Below are 19509 nucleotides of genomic sequence, written 5' to 3' on the forward strand. Positions count from 1 at the left end.
CAGATTCCTCTCTTGTTAAGTGGTGGCTTTTATGGAGATTTTCATTCATAAAGTGGCTTATGTGTTGGAAGGTAGTTTCTCCCCATGGAACTGGGCCCTTGATTTTCTCTTCAGTGACTCCAGTCCTGTGATTTCTTGGCTGACTAGGTTCTCATCTGGCAGGAAGTGAAGGATTGATAGTTAAGCTCCTTACCTCTGTCAAGGAGAGAAGAAGAGATTGTGGGTCTCACATCTTCAGTCTCAGAATATAAGTTCTTTGCCTGCACCAAGAACAAGCAGACATACTTATTCTTTGAGAGCTTTCTGTCTGTCCTTAGTAATTTAATCATTATTTGGTGGAAGGTTTGTTTTCTGTTTGAAAAATCAATGAATGTTATTCAATACCTTAACAGAATAAAGGAAAAAAAATTATATGATTAACCCAACAGATGCAGAAAAAGCGTTGATAAAATTCAGTTTTCATTCTCAGCAAATAAGAAATAGATGGGAGCCTTCTTTTTTTTTTTTTGTTTTTGGCTGCCCTGTGTGGCTTGTGGGATCTTAGTTCCCCAACCAGGGATTGAACCCAGGTCACCACAATGTGAAAGAGCTAAGTCCTAACCACTGGAACGCCAGGGAATTCCCAGGAGCTTTCTTAATCTGGCAAAAAATATCTATAAACATTCTATAGCACACATCATACTTAATGGTGAAATATTGAAAGCTTTTCTTCTAAGATTAAGAATGAGGAAAAGGCTTCTAATTATCACAGATTCTATTCAGCATTGTCCTGGAAGTCCTAGCCAATGTACAACGATGGGAAAAAAAGGATCAATGACCAGAAAGGAAGAAATAAGTTGTCTCTTTTTTTTTGCAGATGACATGATTTATTTGTAGAAAACAAAAAAGACAAACTATTAGAATTGAGGTAAATTTGGCAAGGTTGCTAGATATAAGATCTATATATAAAACCAACTGTATTTCTATATACCAGCAACAAACATTTAAAAAATAAGTTATACAGTAGTATCATTGCACCTAGGAATACATCTAAAGAACTATGTGAAATAATTCTGCACAGAAAACTATAAAATATTGTTGAGAGAAATTAAAGAACCTAAATATACCATGTTCATGGATCAGAGACTCAATATTGTAAAGATGTCACTTGTTCTCAAACTGACCTATATATTCCATGTAATCCCAGTCAGAATCTCAGCACATTTTGCACACGCGTGCATGTGTATGTGTGAAAATGAATATGCTGATTCTAAAATTTATATAGAAATGCAGAGAACCAAGGATGCCTGAGGAAGAAGAAAGCCTAAAGACTTAGAGCACCATATATCCAGTATTATTATATCTGCAGTAATGAGACAGTTCTGGTATTGGTGCAAAGATAGACAAATAGACCCATAGAACAGAAGAGAGAATTCAGAAACAGGTCCATAAATATATAGTCAATTACAAAAGCACTACTGCAATTAACTAGGGAAAGGATAGCCTTTTCAATAAATGGTACTGAGTCAATTAGATATTCCTATGAGAAAATATTGAGCCCTCTCTCACACCATCTCAGATTATTGATTTAAGAGTGATTGTAGATTTACATGTGAAAGTTTAAACTTAATAATTTCAAGTAGAGCCTTGAAATTATTCTTCCTTCCTCCCCCACTAAGATCCTCCAATTTCAGTTCAGTGGCTGATTGAACCTACAGTGGGTACTGGATCAATACTCATGGTGAGTGATGTCTGGATTTCTTTTTTCCAGGGAAATTTGGCACTGGAATTCAGTCCTACTTCTCCTTCTTACGGTTTCTGGTATTGCTGAATTTGGTGATATTTCTGATCATCTTTATGCTGGTTTTGCTCCCAGTCTTGCTCACCAGATACAAGATCACCAACAGCAGCTTTGTGCTCATTCCATCCAGAGGCGCGGGTGAGTATAAGGCCTGGTTTGCCATGAGGAGTGTTCTTTTCATTGTGTACCTAGCTACAATGCTTCTTTCTCTAGCGATCTTTATAATCTAAGTCTTGGATGACTGTATTAGTCAGGACAAGCTAGGTTATGCTGCAGAAACAAATGACCCCATAGCTCAGCGCCCAGTAACCACAAAGGTTTCTTTCTTGCTCGCACTGTATGTCCATCACTGTTTGGTGGTGGCTTTGTTCCATGTTGTCTTCACTCTGGAGCCCAAGCTGAGGGAGCAGCCTCTCTCTGCACCATTGACAGTCACGATGTCCAAAGGAAAAAGAGCCATGGCAAACATGTGCTGGCTTCTAATGCTTCTGCCTGGAGATGACACACATCCTTTTTGCCACATCTTACTAGCCAGTGCAAGTCACTTGCCATTCCTGGGTTCAGCAAGGCGTTTGGGAGAAGCAATGGAGGGTGGGGAAGTGGACTATTTAGTAAACATAATACGGTCGACTCTGGTGACTTTATTTCAAGCTTTTATTTCAAGGCTTTTATCTTCGATAATAGTGATGCTCAGGCTGCTGTTTATTGAACATCAGTCGTCTGCCAGATGCTATGGCAGGTAATGGACCTGTGTTTTCTTACTGAATTCTCAGTGTAAGTCAGGTCTGGGCATTCTGTTTTTTCAAATGGGGATAATTTCTGTCATTCCAGAGATGTTTATTTACCACCCTCTAGTACCAGGCTCTGTGCTAGGAGCTGGAAGTGGAAACCTCCTGCTTCTATCACATGAGTCCTTTCCCCAGAAGAACCCCCCCCCCCACCGCAGTCACTTCTGTGGCCCTAAACATTCCTCCTCATCATATTTCTTTTTGTTTTAATTCTATTACACTTAAAAATCAAATAAGAGTAACGTGGAAACGCTGACTTTGAGTGCCTACTGCATGCCCGATGCTGCATTCTCATTTTCTAATATGTCCATTTCACAGATAAATATCTCCTGCTACTGTGTGAAAACCCTGGGTTCAGTTTCAAAGCCCAGCTCTGTTAGTTGATTAGATTTTGTGAGCCTCATTTTCCTTATCCGTAGAATGAAGGTGATGATTTAACTAGTGAGACAATTGTTTCATTACTCAAATAATGTTGTACTACACTATTTAATACTTAGCTCATTAAAAGATAATAAATACTTATTATTTAAAATATAAATAATTGAAAACAGTAATATAAATTCTATATTATTTAATACAGAAAACTTAGGTATAAGTAATGATTAAGCAATACTCATAATTTTTAAATGAATATTAAATAAGATAATACAGTGCTTTGCCCATGGAAAGTGCTCAATAAATGCAGCTTTTTTTTAAAAATTTTTTTTAGTATTATTTCTTTCTAGAAGAACTGAATGCTATTCTGTCTCACTAGACGCCACTGCCTGTTCAGTTCTCCCTTTAGGTGTGAGCAGGGCCTTGGGCGGAGGGAGGCCACGCTCTTGGAGGAAATGAAGCTGCACTCTGAGCGTGGACACCACGCATCTCTTCGTTTTCCTCATTATTTCCTCTGACTGCATCCTCCTCCTGCACATGCTTTTTTTATTTTGACTTACCTAGTAAACTTTGTCCCTTAAGGTAAGGGTCAGAAGTCCCTTTCTTCCTCTTCTCACTTCCCTTCTCCATTCCTTCAACAAGTGTTTATTGAGCACCTGCTGTGTGCTGGGCCCTGAGCCAGGCCCTGGGGCTACAGCAGGGACCGCCACAGGGTACTGCACTATAGCAGAGGATGGGCGTTAGGAAGGGACCACACGAAGAGGTATATAAGCTATGAATTTGCCTCTGGGGGAGGGGAAAGGATAAGGTGCTGAGAGGTCAGACAGCAGGACACTGGAGGCTGAGGGGTCCCCCAAGCCCTCTGTGAAGGCAGCGATATGTAAGGCGAGCCCAGGAGGACAAGGAGAAGGCAGCCGTTGGAGAGCTCAGGGAAGCTTCTTCGTGCAGAGGAGCAGCATCTGCAAAGGTTCAGAGCTGGGAATAACTCAGCGTATTAGCGAAATGAAAAGCCAGGTGTGGCTGGTGGGCACACTTCCTGGAAAGGGCCAGATAGTCAATATTTTAGGCTTGGCAGGCCATATGGTCTCTGTTGCAACTATTCATTACTGCCGTTGTGGCCCAAAAATGACCACGGAGAAACGTCCTAGATGGGCATAGCTGTGTTCCGATAACACGGTATTAACAAAAAAAGGCTGCTGACCAGATTTGGCACAAGGGCCGTAGTTTGCCGACCTCTAGGCTTGAGGACAGTGAGTGAGGAGCAGAGTGGCAGCTGTCTCTTTCCATCTTCCTGACTCTGCTCCAAATAGTGACTGTCTCCCTCCTCTTTGCCTCTAATACTGTGTTCATACAACCATTTGAGCACCTTATATACACCTAACTCCTACTTATCTTTTCTACCACTTGATGGTGAGCTTTTCAAAGGCAGAAACTATTTCTTACTCATCATTTTATCTCCAGCATGTACCTGGTGCATAGTAATTAAGAAGTGTTTGTTGAATGAATAAGTGAGCACACATGTTAGAATTATAAAATGGCAGAGCTGGAATTGGCCTTGGAGGAACTGGTTCAACTCTCTTATTTTAACAAAGGGGAAACTAAGGTCCAGAGAAGGGGTAGTATATTGGATTATTTTCCCCAGTTTGTCACTCCCCTGTAATTGTAACTTTGCAAAGCTTCCCACTGTGAGCAGAGAATACTTTCTGCCCCCATTGGTATTGCTCTTGGCCATGTGACTTCTTTTGTCTAGTGGAATATTAGTTTGAAATGGCTTTATGTGGTTGGCCTGCCTTATGAGAAGAGCCATGAGGAGAGCACCCCCCCCCCCCCCCCCCAGGTAGCCACTGCCTCTCCAGTCTGGCCCCAGAGTGAAATCATGTAGAGCAGACCTCAGCCCAACTGGGAGCCTGGTGTCCATCCTGGCTTAGCCTGAATCAGCTGAGTGAACTCAAACTGTAGATCCATGAAGGAGAAAATAAATGGAGGTTAAATCATTTGAGACTTTAAGTTTGTTACACAGCAATAGCTGACTGATACAGAGGAAGTGAATTAGTTGTTCAAGTGTAATGTAGTGTCACTAAAATTGCTGTTCAAAAAATTTCTTGGTCAATTATATGTAGGTAAACATGGTTTTTTTTAAGTGAAACTGCTTGTTAATTTACACACATGTAGAGATCTTTTAAAACTGGATGTGCTTAAAATGGAATAATAATTATATTGACCACATCTTCCAAAACATGTGCAAACATGAACCCCAAAACGTAAAATACCAATACGATCAGAAAGCCTGTGCTGTTAGTAGACCCATATACGAAACGTATAGAAAAAACACATATCCCCAGGTATTTAGAGAATAGTGAAAGGGGAAAATGGAAGTGTACTTGGTGCACTGGCGTTTAGACTGCAAATAGAAAATCACAGATTCACAAACATATCCATATATAATTGTATATGACATCTAAATGTATATACATATACATGCATATATACACAAATTATGATAGACAAGTTATAGAGACTGAAGCTATTTCCACTGATGTTCTTGTTTTTGTTTTTTACAGATATTCAATGCACAGTGTATCCAATAAGTAGTTCTGGACTCATTTACTTTTACAGTTATATCATAGACTTGCTTTCTGGCACTGTAAGTATTTAACATAACTCTGGATTTGGACCCTCAATACTGAAATAGGTTTATTTAAAGACCAGGTTCCTGAATGTCTGCAGTGAGAATCAAAAACGAGTGTTGACACAAGTACCAGTGAAAGAAACAGGATTTGCAGTGACCTTATCGGCAAGGATAATGTTCATCCACCCCTGCTAAGATATACAGGAAATGTGTTTTGTCACTTTCAGCCCTTGGCCTTTTCCTGATTCCTGCCACCTTCGTATTGACCTGCAACAAGATCTGAGTTCCCCTGTAGAAAGAAGATTCAGTGAAAATAAACCCAGATAGAATTTATTTAACTTCTCTGACATTGAAAGACCTTAACATACTGTGATCCTAGACCACCTGGATGAAAGCTGTGACTCCTCTTCCCAGCAATTACACACGCAGTTGTGCATGGTACACACGTGCATACATGCCCTTACATGTGCACATGCACACACCGCACTTGTGCACACACATACACAGTCCCTGAAATCCCTTAAAAGTCTATTAATCCCAGGTTAACCCTGCTGCTCTAAAGTAGAATTAATCTCATCCTTCCTATAGTAGTTCCAAAAGTTTTTAATTCTTCTTTATTCTAAAAAATGTTTTTGTGTGTGTGCTTTCATTTTTTTATCCCACTTATTTTCAGCAAATAAGAGTGCAGCTATGAAAAGTGGCTGTCTCTGCCTTCTAGACTAGGGTTTCTCAACCTTGGACCCGACGCGCCTTTGCTGTGGGCCTGTCCTGTGCCCTGGAGGGTGTTTACAGCATCCCTGGTCTCCATCCACTAGATGCCAGTAGCAGCCCCACTGCTGTGACAAGCAAACATGTCTCCAGACATGCCAGATGTTTCCTGGGGGACAAAATTATCCCAGGTTGAGAACCCCTCCTTTAGATGTTTAAAAAAAATACAAGTATATAAAAATATCTTTCTGAAAGTTACTGGTATTAAAATGCCATGCCATTGAACATTTCTGAATTGATAAATAGAAAGCTTCGAATATGTCCACTGCATTTGGTTTTGAAAAAGTGGATTTTACATCTCTGATCTCATGTTTTCCTCAGAACAACTGAGAGGAATCGTCAGGTGGGTGTTAAAGTGTCCACTATGCAAATGAGAAAACAGAAGCTTGCAAACTACGCAAGGAGAAAAGAAAGTCAGTGACTCACCCAAGGTCACATGCTAGTGAGATCAAATCCCAGAACTGCTGTTAGCCCCATTTCTTTAGGTCACATCCCATGAGAGAAGTTCCTCGTTGTAGATCACCACACACCATGATCTTCTTAGTTATAGGAAAGATTTCACAGGAGACTTAGATGCACTTGATCATAAATGTTCAATAAACTATGCATGATAAAACACAGCCCTGCCCCAAAGAATGAATTTTCTACAGTGATAAAAATGTTCTGGATCTGTGCTGTGAAATTCGACAGCCACTAACTCTTAAGCACTTGAAATGTGGCTAATGTGACCAAGAAACTGAATTTTAATTTAATTTTATTGTTGTTAATTTCAATTTATTTGTTTTCAATATGTGTTTTTAAGACCATTCTACATACATTACAGAATGGCCATCATGTACATTCCCTGTAATATCACTGTTCTCAGCGATGCAAGCAAGTAGCAGCCTTACACATATTTTTCATGTGTTTTTAAACACTTCTGTTCATGTTTATAGAATGAACAGACCAGCCAGTCACTGAACAGGGTTTTCTATGTAGCAAGCAAATACCACTTCAACATATTTCTTACAAGTGTTTTTAAACATTTCTATATGTATTACAAAATGACTGTCACATCCATTCATTGAAATAGCAGCAAAAAAAAAAAGAAAAAGAAATAGCAGGGTTCTGTTCTTCATGTGGGTTGCAAGTCTGTAGCAGTCTTACAAACTTCTCTCTCACACTGAATTTTAAAAACTTTTCTCCACACATTACAGAATCGACATCCCATGCATTGACTAAAATAAAAGTATTCTGAACATACTGAGCAAGTAGCACTTTTACAACCATCATTTTTCCTGTTTTTAAAATCTTCACTAATGCATTATAGTATGCCTATCACATTTATTCACTGAAAAACAGTTCTCAACATAGCAAATAAGTAGCATTCTTGCATCTTTTACATCTGTGTTTTTTTTTTAAATTGAGATATGATTGACATATAACACTGTATACTTTTGAGAATGTACAACATGTTGGTTTGATACTTTATATATTGTAATATGATTACTACAGTAGTTTTAGCTAATAACCTTTATCTTGTCACATATAAATTTTAATTATAGGCCCAAGAGGGAGCTGGCCAGAGAGATTAAGCAGTGGCTTGTCTTTGCTGAAAACAATTGAGGCAAGCTCATGATCATATCAGAGAAATTATTTTCCAGGCCCAGTGGACCTTTGTCCTGTAATGTAACTTTATTTTGTAGGAGAGATTGATGACAGCCCTGACACCAATCTGGGGCAATAAAAACAGGTTTTGTACAGTTGGGCAAGTTTTATGGCCTGTGTGCCTCAGCTTCAGGAGAGTTAAAGAAAAGATGGAGTCTTCTGTTTCTACATCTTTTTTTTTCTATTAAAAATTTACTTAACTACTCAGTATAAGAATACACGGTTATCATAAAAATGTAAGACTTACAGAGTAAAAAATAAAATTACCTCTTCCCAGAGACTGCCAATCCTTTAACGCCATGGTTAATATCCTTCTCAACCTTTCTTGTGCACTTATATGGACTTCTTAATATTTTATAGTATGGATTTTTCATGATCTAACCAGTCCCCTATTGATGGACATTCATATTGCTTCCATTTTCCCCTTTCTAAACAATACTGTAGTGAACATCTAGGTACTACTTATACTATTTCTGTTCTCTGTGTATATTTTCTTCCTCACTTTCCTAGAATGTTCTATCCTTGCTATTCAAGGAGGAGTTTGAGGTGTTCAGTTATTCCCACTATAAGAAGTCACAGACTTTTCTCTGCTGTATTTTCACATAGGACACCTTTGGGTTTTAGGGGTTTTTTGTTTTGTTTTGTTTTTTTCTCTGGTAATAGCTTTATTGAGGTTCAATTCACATATCATACAATTCATCCATTTAAAGTGTACAATTCAGTGGTTTTTAGTATTTTCACAAAGTTATACAGCCATTACATTACCACAATCAATTTTAGAACATTTTCATCACCTCAAAAAGAAACCCTGTACCCTTTATCACCTACCAATTCCCCTAATCAGTGCTAAGCAACCATTAATCTACTTTCTGTCTCATGAATGCTTATTCATGACACTTTCATATAAGTGGAATCATTTAATCCATGATCTTTTGTCTGTAGCTTCTTTCACTTGGCATGTTTTTTAAAGTTTATCCATGTTGGAGCATCTATCCATCTTTGATTCCCTGTGTGGCCAAATAAGATTACATTGTGTGGATATACTGCATTTTGTTTATACATTCATTATGGACATTTGGGTTGTTTTCACCTTTTGGCTGTTATGAATAATGCTGCTAAGAACATTCATGTTCGAGATTTTCTGTGGATATATCTTTTCAATTCTTTGGGGAGCGGAAATCACTGGGTCAGATGGTAACCGGATGTTTAACTTTTTGAAGAACTGCCAGACTTTTCCAAAATGGCTGTACCACTTCACATTCTCACCAGCAGTGCATAAGGTTTCTGATGTCTCCACATCCTTGTCAGCACTTGCAATTACCTGACTTTTTTATTATAGCCACCCTAGTTTGTGTGCAGTGGAATTTCTTTGTGGTTTTGTCATTTGCATTTCTCTAATGACTAATGATGTTGATCATCTTTTCATGCGCTTATTGGCCTTTTGTATATCTTCTTTGAATAAATGTCTGTTTGGATCCTCTTTACATTTTTAATTGGATTATCAGTCTTTTTTTTAAATTTATTTAATTTATTTTTTTAATTTTTGGCTGTGTTGGGTCTTCGTTGCTGTGTGCAGGCTTTCTCTAGTTGCGGCCAGCGAGGGCTACTCTTCATTGTGGTGCGTGGGCTTCTCATTGTGGTGGCTTCTCTTGTTGCGGAGCATGGGCTCTAGGTGTGCGGGCTTCAGTCGTTGTGGCTCTTGGGCTGTAGAGCGCAGGCTCAGTAGTTGTGGTGCACGGGCTTAGTTGCTCCGCAGTATGTGAGATCTTCCCGGACCAGGGCTCAAACCTGTGTCCCCTGCATTGGCAGGCGGATTCTTAACCACTGTACCACCAGGGAAGCCCTATCTATCTTTTTATTGTTGAGTTATGAGGGATTTTTTTAAATATTCTAGATACAAGTACTTTATAACGTATATGATTTACAAGTATTTTCTCCCATTGTCTGGATTGTCTTTTTACTTTCTTGATAGTGTCCTTTGAAGCACAAAAGTTTTTAATTTTTATGAAGTCCAATTTATTTTTTATTTTATTGCTTGTGCTTTTGGTGTCATATCTAAGAATCCATTGCCAAATCCAAAGTCATGCAGATTTAACTCTCTTTCCTCTTCTAAGAGTTTTATAGTTTTAGCTCTTACATTTAGGCCTTTGATCCATTTTAAGTTAAAATTTTTAAAAGGTGTAAGGTAGGGGCTCAACTTTATTTTATTTTATTTTTTGCATGTGGCTATCCAGTTGTCTCAGCAAAATTTCTTGAAAAGACTTTTTTTTCTCCTTATCAAAAATCAGTTGACCATAGATGTATGGGTTCATTTTTGGACTGAATTCTATTCCATAGATCTATATGTCTATTCTTATGCTAGTACCACAGTGTCTTGATAACTGTTGTTTTGTAGTAAGTTTTGAAATTGGGATGTGTGAGTCCTACACCTTTGTTTTTTTTTTCTTCAAGATTATTTCGGCTATTCTGAGACCCTTGCAATTCCATATGAATTTTAGGATTATCTTATCATTTTCTACAAAGAAGCCAGTCGGGATTCTGATAGGGATGTGTTGATTCTGTGGATCAGTTTGGGGAGTGTTGCCATGGATCTCCTGATCCGTGAACAGGGGATGTTTTTCCATTTATTTAGATCTTCTTTAATTTTTTAAACACGTTTTATAGTTTTAAGAATATAAGATTTATATACTTATACTTCATTTGTTAAATCTGTTCCTAATTATGTTATTATTTTTGCTGTTATTGCACATGGAATTCTTTCCTTAATTTCATTTTTGGATTGTACCCCTGTGTATTTTTAATGCTCAGGCTTTATCTGTGCTTTATTCCCCAAACTCTAGTTGAGCAGCACCCCATATATCTCTAGATTTTTTTTTAATTGGTCTAAATTATTTTTTAAATTAATTAATGTTTTTAAATTGAAGTATAGTTGATTTACAGTGTTGTGTTAATTACTGCTGTAGAGCAAAGTGATTCAGATATATATATACATATATATACACACACACACATATATACGTACTTTTTTTTTAATATTCTTTTCCATTATGGTTTTTCATAGGATATTGAATATAGTTCTCTGTGCTATACCGTAGGACCTTGTTGTTTATCTATTCTATATATAATAGCTTGCATCTGCTAACCCAACTTTCCACTCCATCCCTCCCCCCAACCTCCTCCTCCTTGGCAACCACCAGTCTGTTCTCTATGTCCACGATTCTGTTTCTGTTTCATAAATAGGTTCATTTGTGTCATATTTTAGATGTCACGTATGTGATATCATATGGTGTTTATCTTTCTCTGACTTCACTTAGCGTGATAATCTCTAGTTGTATCCATGTTGCTGCAAATCTGGAATTTTTCCAGTCTCTGGGGAATTCAGGGATGAACAGTGACACTGGAATGTGAGTTCCTTGAGGCAGAGACTGGTTTCCTGGTTCCCTGCAGTCAACTCACCAATCTGACCTCATGCCCTTGGCTTTGTTTCAGGGTTTCCTGGAGGATACCTGCCTCTTTTATGGACATTACACCATTGACGGGGTGAAATTTCAGAACTTCATCTATGATCTGCCTCTGGCTTATGTGTTAAGCACAGTTGCCTACCTGGCCCTGAGCCTTCTTTGGATAGTGAAAAGGTAAAGTTTATCTTGTCATTGTGTTCTCTTTGAATTATTCTTAATGGCTGGAGTCTCGTGGAGGTCTGTGGACTTCGAGAGCCATTGCCCAAAGGATGAGCAGAGTGCAGGGCTGAGCTTTGTGGAAAAAGGTTTGTGAGTGTGTTGGAGACTGTGGACACCTGGAGGATGGAGGCAGCATCTGGGAGCTGGAGTAGCAGCCCAGAGTCTTCAGTCAACCATCAGTGAACACATTTGCCAGTACCATTCTGCCGACCTTATCTTTGTTTTTTTTAAAAAAGCCTATCAAGCCTAAGTCCTTTTTTTTTTTTTAATTTATTATTATTTATTTATTTATTTATATTTGGCTGCGTTGGGTCTTTGTTGCTGTGCGGGTTTTCTCTAGTTGTGGCGAGCAGGGGCTACTCTTCGTTGTGGTGCACGGGCTTCCCATTGCGGTGGCTTCTCCTGTTGTGGAGCACAGACTCTAGGCGTGCAGGCTTCAGTAGTTGTGGCACATGGGCTTCAGTAGTTGTGGCTCGCGGACTCTAGAGCACAGGCTCAGTAGTTGTGACACACGGGCCCAGCTGCTCCGCGGCATGTGGGATCTTCCCGGACCAGGGCTCGAACCTGTGTCCCCTGCATTGGCAGGCGAATTCTTAACCACTGCGCCACCAGGGAAGTCCCACCAACCTTATCTTTGATCCGGTATATATGCTAACCAGGTCTCTACTGGGTTGCAAGTGGCAGAAACCCAACTCTGACTAACTGGGCTAAAGGGGAATCGAGTGGCTGAGAGAACCAAGGAAGGGAGGAAACTCCAAATTACAGGAAGGACAAAGATATAGGAATGGATTCAAAACAACCCAAAGCAAGGGCTCCTGCATCTCTGATTCTTCTGGTGGCAGCTTCCTTATGTGTACTCCCAGGGTCACAGGCTCAGAAATCCTTTGAAGACTTGCTGGCTCTGCTTCATTCAGGTACCCAATCCTGACCCTTCAGTTGTGGCCAGTGGGTTAGGGTCATATGCGAACGTGACATTTCACATGGTAGACAGGCATTTTAGTGGGAGGTGCCAATTCCCAAGAAAAGTGAGGAATATTAATTACTTTTAATTACTTTAACAAACAACTATCCCCAAAAGAAAAATGGCCCAACACGATAGAAGTTGTATATCTTTCTCCCATGAAGTTCTTAGTGGGCCACAGGTTAGTGTAGAAGACTCCTTCTCAGTCCTGCTGGGACTCAAGTTGACTGAAGCTCAGCCATCATCAGCATGTGGCTTTAAGATGTTTCTCTTGAGGGCTGGAAGGGAAAACAACCTTGGAGGAGTATCACGTGGTAAGTGTTTCTGGGCTCCGCCTGAGAGTGATGACCGTCACTCGCATTCCATCAGCTATAGTTTAGTCACATGACCACGGCTTACCGAAAGGGAGGCTGGGAAATGTTGTCCTTGGCTGGCAGCCACTTCCCAGCACTAGCGCTACACTATGAAAGGAGAACCACCCATTCCTGATGGACGGCTTACTGTCTCTGCCCCAGGGGGAATGCTTGGATGGGCACCTCTCTTCCCCACTTCATTGTGCCTGTGAGAGCCGGGCAGTGCTATAAGCCATGGGGCTGTGAAGCTCCTTATCACAGGTGTAGAAGAGACCAGGGTTTTGGCGTCTGAGTTTGTCCTCCATGGAGACCAGGGTTCACCACCACAGAGAAAACCCCAGAGCCCAGCTGGGCACTCATATCCTGAGTCAGAATCTATGAGATGAAAATGAACTGGTGTGTGTCCATCCCCCACAGAAACGGGCAGCATACTGACAAGAGGAGCAGTGGCTCATTTTGAGGGCCGAGAAATGCTTGGTAAAGAAATGTTGGTTGATTGGGGTTCTGGCTTTGCTGTTGTGTGCTCATGGCAAGGGTAGATCCAAGTTTTATGGACCGGCAATGTAGACGGTATGGAGGGGCCCTCTGTAAGACAAAGAACATGAAAGTATCTCTTGTAAATGATAAAAAATCAAAACAAGACCGTATGAACACATTGCTAGAGGCGCTCCTGGGGCCTTGGAAGGGGCCCTGAAGAAGCTGCTTTATCAACTGAACAGTGAAGCCACCTCCGGGTCTTGCTCGAGCTCCTGCGCCTCCGGGCCTTGACTGCTTCGTGGAGAAGCCTGCAGGGAGGGTGGCTGTGAAGTAATGGGGAGCGGCCTACCCAGGGAGGAGCCTTGGTCAAGAGACCAAGGTTCAAATGTGGCTTCACCTCGCTGAGCCTCATTTTCTTTGTCTGTGATATGTACACACCTAGAAGGGTTGTTGGGAGGATTAACTGAAACAAGGCAGGTGAAGAACTTAGTACTGGGCCTGGCACTTAGACGTTTATTAAATTAAAATCATCATCGTTATTATCATCGTCGTCGTCATCATCGTACTAGCCCCAGTTCTGCCACTAGCTCTTTGGATCTAGGGAAATACTTTTTCCCTTCTCTAGATCTTAGCTTTCCCACCTGTAAAATGGAGGTTTGGTCTAAATCAGACCATTCAATTGGGGTGGGACCTCAGAATCACCATGGAGCTTTATAAATAGCATATTTCTGGACCACCCCCCCACCCCATGAGACTTACTGAATTAAAAATCTCAGGATATGAAATCACCCGGGAGTCTGCATTTTGGAAAAGCACCCCAGCTGGTTCTGACATAAATTCTTTGCTGTGAACCTTTGGCAGAACAACTGATTGCTATAATTCCTTTCATTTCTATTGTCTTCACAACTCAGTAGCAAATCCTAAAATTACCCTGGTTTGTCTACAGAGTGGGTGGCATTTGACGTTTTTATGTCAAGTGCCAGAGTGTATTTTTTTCCAGGAAAGCATTTGAATGAGTAATGATTATGAACTTGTGCAACAGAGTTGCATCTGACCAAAACAGGTGCTCGCTAATTATTTGGTTATTTTACTATTTAAGTCATTTATTCATGCATTTATCCATCAGTTACCATAGTGGCCATATTTATATCCAGGCATTCCGGATATAAAGGTGGGAAGACAGCCAGGGTACCTGCCCTCAAGGAGTTTAAAGTTTAGTCAGGGTAAGGGGCTACAAGCAGTAAACACATAAATGAGATGATTGGAGATTAGGTTATTGCTGTGAAGGAAATTAAAGAGACTGACTTGAAGTAGGAGTCACAACTTTAGATGGGATGGTGGGGAATCTGTGGAGGGGATATTTGAGCGAAACCTGAGGGATAAGAAGGGGGCAGCCATGGGAAGAGGAGAGGGCAGAGGGAACTGCACGTGCAAAGGCCCTGAGGCTGGAGGAGAGGTTTGTGTGTTTATGGATAGGAAAAAAGCCTTTGTCACTGCAGCAGAGTGGCCCTATGGGAGGAAAGATGACGCCATGCAGGGTCATGCGGGACCTCTAGGGTGTGTTAAAAGAGTTTGGATTTTATTCCAGCTGCGAAAGAAGCCATTGAATGGATGAAAGGAAGTGATTTTCAACAATGAGATGCCTGGTTAGCTGCCACATATTTAGAACGATCCAAAACTTGACCAAGCATGTCCAAATGGGTGGAAGATGCAGCTATGTGTAACTTTAATTTTAGACAGAGCATATCCATGGGCCTGTATTTTGTTGTTCTTATAAGAACGATAAACGTGTTTTGGGGTCAGGTCGGTGGAAGGGTTCAAAAGTAATCTGATCCGGAGCGAGGAGCACTTCCAGAGTTACTGCAACAAGATCTTTGCCGGCTGGGACTTCTGCATCACCAACCGTAGCATGGCGGACCTGAGGCACAGCAGCCTGCGCTACGAGCTCCGAGTGAGTGCCACTCAGTTTTCTCTTGGCGGGAGGCGGGGTTACAGCTTGCAAAGGAGCTGGTGGGGGCCAGGCTGTCCCCAGTGCTTAGCTGTGTAGCCCTATGTAGTTTTCAAGAGCTTTTTGCAGAGAACCACTTCCTGGGGTTGATCACCTTAGCCCCAAGCATGAAGCTGGTGAACTGGGGCTGGGAAAAGAGGTGGTATCTTCCCGTCTCCCCCATCACCTTGTACTATTTTTTGTTTTTGTTTTAATTTAGAAAACTTATTTTAATCCTAGTTGAAGAAAACTGTTATTCTTTTTTTGTTTTTAATTTTACTGGGGTATAGTTGATTTACCATACTGTGTTAGTGGCAGGTGTGTGGCAAAGTGATTCAGTTATACATATATTCATTCTTTTTTAGATTCTTTTCTCATACAGGTTATCACAGTATATTGAGTAGAGTTCCCTGTCCTATACAGTAGGTCCTTGTTGGTTTGTACTGTTATTTTTCTGCTTGATGAGAACCTGTCATAAACGTCTCTTAAACCAGGAGAAATAGGACTAAGAATGCTATGATAATAAGGTGGAGTGGAGAGAATATGAAAAAGCAGAACTTCCAAATTAATCAGGAGAAAAGGAGTAACAAATAGCATCTTGATCAAACCTGCCCAAAAAAGGAGGAGGAGGCAGTGATATCAAAAGCTTAATGAAGTGAGATGGAAGGAATCAAATGAAGTGTATTATTTGTTTAAAGAAATAACATATAGGTAATAGTAACATATAGGTAATGTCCTGAATAGGTTATAATTCTGTTTTCACATTTATTGTGGAGTCTAATTTCAATCTTAAATAGAAGGTCTGCCTTCATTTAGGCCTTTAGGAGACATGGAAACTGGTTGGGCTTGGTCCAGGAGGGTATCCTGGGGGAGATGAATATTTAGGAAACTTTAAAGATCGAGAGGGAGAGTATGACGATGAGTCACCGTTTCCACCCCTAAATATCCCTTCATCCCAGTGCTCACAAATGAGCTTTCTTTTGTTCTCAGGCAGATCTGGAGGAAGAAAGAATACGGCAGAAAATAGCAGAAAGGACCTCAGAAGAGACGATACGGATTTACTCTTTGAGACTGTTTTTGAACTGTATCGTGCTGACCGTTTTAGGGGCATGCTTTTATGCAATCTATAGAGCAACTATATTCTCTCAAGAACACATGAAAAAAGTAAGTGCTCCGTGAAAGTCAATTTAACTTTTAGTCCCATTGGACGTTATGTATGCTAAGTGTATTGCAAACCTCTCAGGTAGATACTATCATCATTCTGTTTTACATATGGGGATATAAGTTTGGCTGATATGACAGAGAATCTAAAATCAGAGTGACTAGTTTCTACTTTCAATAGAAATAAAAAAGCATCCAAAATAGAGTGTTTGGGGTACCTCCTCCTCCTGGAGTTTACAATGTTCAAATCCAGGCTTTGCTGCCTGGATTTAATCCCCAACTGCACAGCTTACTAGCAGGGGCCTCAGTTTACCTAAAATAACAGTGGTTTTAAAAATCCAAGTTGGGGACTTCCCTGGCAGTCCAGTGGTTGAGATTCCATGCTTCCACTGCAGAGGGCACGGATTCAATCCCTGGTTGGGGAATTAAGATCTCGCGTCCCACAGCACAGCCAAAACAAATTAAAAAAAAAAAGAAAGAAAGAAAAATCCAGGTTGGTCTAGTGGCTCTGCTTCACGAAATCAATCATCAGGGGCCCAGGTTCCTTCCATCTTGTAGCTCTGCCATCCTTAGAATGTGGTCTTCTTCTGTATGGCACTGGGTAGCTCACCACATTCACATTCTAGCCAATGGGAAGGAAGTGAAGGAGATGAGGAGAGCACACCCCTTCCCTTCAAGGGCAGGACCTGGAGGTTGCACTTAACACTTCCTCTTATATCCCTTTGGCCAGAATTTAGTCAGAGAGCCATTTACCTAGGAAGACAGTCAAATTACCTAGGAAATTTAGTTTTATCTCAGATAGCCATATATGTGACTAAGTCGTCTATTATTATGAAAGAAGGAGAGAATGGCTCTTCCAAGTCAATTAGTTCAGCCTTGAAAATGCTTTAAATTGCCCACTGATACAGAATACATGGATTTTTTATATTTCACCTTAATAAATCCAGTAGAGTTCGGTTTTCTTCTAGTATGGTACTAGATCATGGTTCCTCTGTTTGAACACCCAAGGAAGGAGATGGCTTAGTTTTAGGTGCCATGTTGAACGAAACAAATGTTTTGTTTTGTTTGCTAAACATGTTTGGGTTTTTTTTCCTCCCTTACAGTTCTAATGAAATATAATTGGCATACAACACTGTATAAGTTTAAGGTGTTCAGCATATGACTTGACATACATATAGTTGAGTTCTTTTAAGGTCAGTTCATTTGTGATGCAAATTATTCTACTCCTGACCAGTTTTGTTATCTTCATAGGAAATTGACAAGATGGTTTTTGGAGAGAACCTCTTGATATTGTACCTGCCTTCTATTGTGATCACGCTGGCCAATTTTATCACCCCAATAATCTTTGCCAAGATCATCCACTATGAGGATTATTCCCCAGGCTTTGAGATCCGGCTGACAATCCTTAGGTAATGCCTAGACGTGCCAAGCAAGTCACCACTTGTCCCCTCCCCTGCCCACGGCAGACATTGCTAATCCATTGTGATACCTTTCCCTGCTGAGCCCAGAATCCTCTTCAGCCTTCAGACAGCCCCCATGAATGAATCAGAGTTTGCACATGCAGGGAAATCTTTTTGACTTGAGTGTCTATATTTTTTTCATGTATTAGCACATCGACAGCTGAGGGCATAGGGTGGGGCCCTTGGAAGAAATGTTGCTCTGAAGATGTTAGAAAGACAAGTGTATACAAGCAGGAGAGTGAGGAAGTGAGAGAGAGAAGGGAAGGCACCTTATAAAGGGTATGTTATTTGGCAAGTTGCAACTGGGGCTCAGTCCTATGGGGCAACTCTGGGAGTTTGCGTGGAAAATATCTTAGACTTTTCCTATGCAGGAGTGTTTGTCCTCCAACAAGTATTTGTCCTCCCCTGCCTAAGGGTGGCTGGCTCCCAGGGGCATTAACTCCCTCACACTTCTACCCCACTAGGCCCATGCGTGGCCTTGGGAGGAGAGTTACAGTAGGAACTTGCAGTAGGAACCTGAGACTTTTGCTGGAGTGAGTGCTGAGAAAAATGTGGCCCAGTCACCGACTGTGTGTGCTACCATTGACTCTTTTTTTTTTGGTTGACAGTTTATTAAATACACTACATTTGTACCTTATTCTGTAGTTTTTTAAATCATTCACACATGGACTTAGTAAAAATGTACTTTATAGAAAACCATCTGCAAACCTAAAATAAAAATTAAAATGCACATTTTGCCCACATCTTAGATAAACTGCTGAAAATGTTAGGAATTATTTTATTGAAGGTGATCATGAAACATGAGGTGGCTTAAGTTTATTAAATCTGACACCAGACCATGACTTCAGTAGTGTTAATGTTGAAATGTGGATGCAAAAATGTCTATTAACTAAACGGTTTAATCTAACAGTGTTTGAGAAACAGGACAAAATAAAGTATTATTTTTCCTTTACAGACACTTCTCTAAGTCCATTTCCTATACACTTCTTTCTCTCCCATTCGTAGAATTAGCTGTGCAGATTGATGAGGCAAAAAGAATTCCTTAAAAAAAAACCAAAACAAACTAGATCCTATTTACAAAACATGCAAAGGGAGAATTTTAAGTAGGTGTTACGGCAAAACTGGTTAAAACTATATACAGTCAAGTGGCAGAATATACCTTTACTTCTGCAAATATAAGTCTTTCCCCACCTCCTTTCTGGGAGAAATACATTTTCAGGGCGTGGACTGCAAAACGGCATACAACGCAAAGACAGAAACAAAGACGTTTGCAAATTCTTTATATTTCCAGCTGTTGAGACAGTATTTTTGAGAGTTGAGGTTACCTCTAGGGGCTAAACCAGAGCCAGCTGTTAGGCAGCCAGAATGCTACAGAAATTGAATACGTGACCATTTCTCTTTTAGCACGTTCTTTGTTCTCCTCTTCCAGAAGTTGTAGACGTC

General features: G+C 40.4%; 1 protein-coding gene across 2 annotated transcripts in view; it reads left to right on the plus strand.

Moving 5' to 3' along the window:
* TMC7 (transmembrane channel like 7) overlaps positions 1–19509 on the plus strand; it is a 54827-nt gene that overhangs the window by 18759 nt on the left and 16559 nt on the right. The window contains exons 4-9 of one of the 2 annotated variants that reach the window (XM_057529814.1): positions 1751–1918; positions 5505–5587; positions 11477–11622; positions 15262–15409; positions 16436–16609; positions 17858–18015. In XM_057529814.1, the coding sequence (XP_057385797.1) occupies positions 1751–1918; positions 5505–5587; positions 11477–11622; positions 15262–15409; positions 16436–16609; positions 17858–18015 (877 nt within the window). Of the gene's footprint in view, positions 1–1750; positions 1919–5504; positions 5588–11476; positions 11623–15261; positions 15410–16435; positions 16610–17857; positions 18016–19509 lie in introns of those variants that run through there. The other variant, XM_057529815.1, reaches the window with a different exon arrangement.

This window comes from Balaenoptera acutorostrata, chromosome 15 (genome assembly GCF_949987535.1).
Source record: "Balaenoptera acutorostrata chromosome 15, mBalAcu1.1, whole genome shotgun sequence".
Classification (NCBI taxonomy): domain Eukaryota; kingdom Metazoa; phylum Chordata; class Mammalia; order Artiodactyla; family Balaenopteridae; genus Balaenoptera; species Balaenoptera acutorostrata.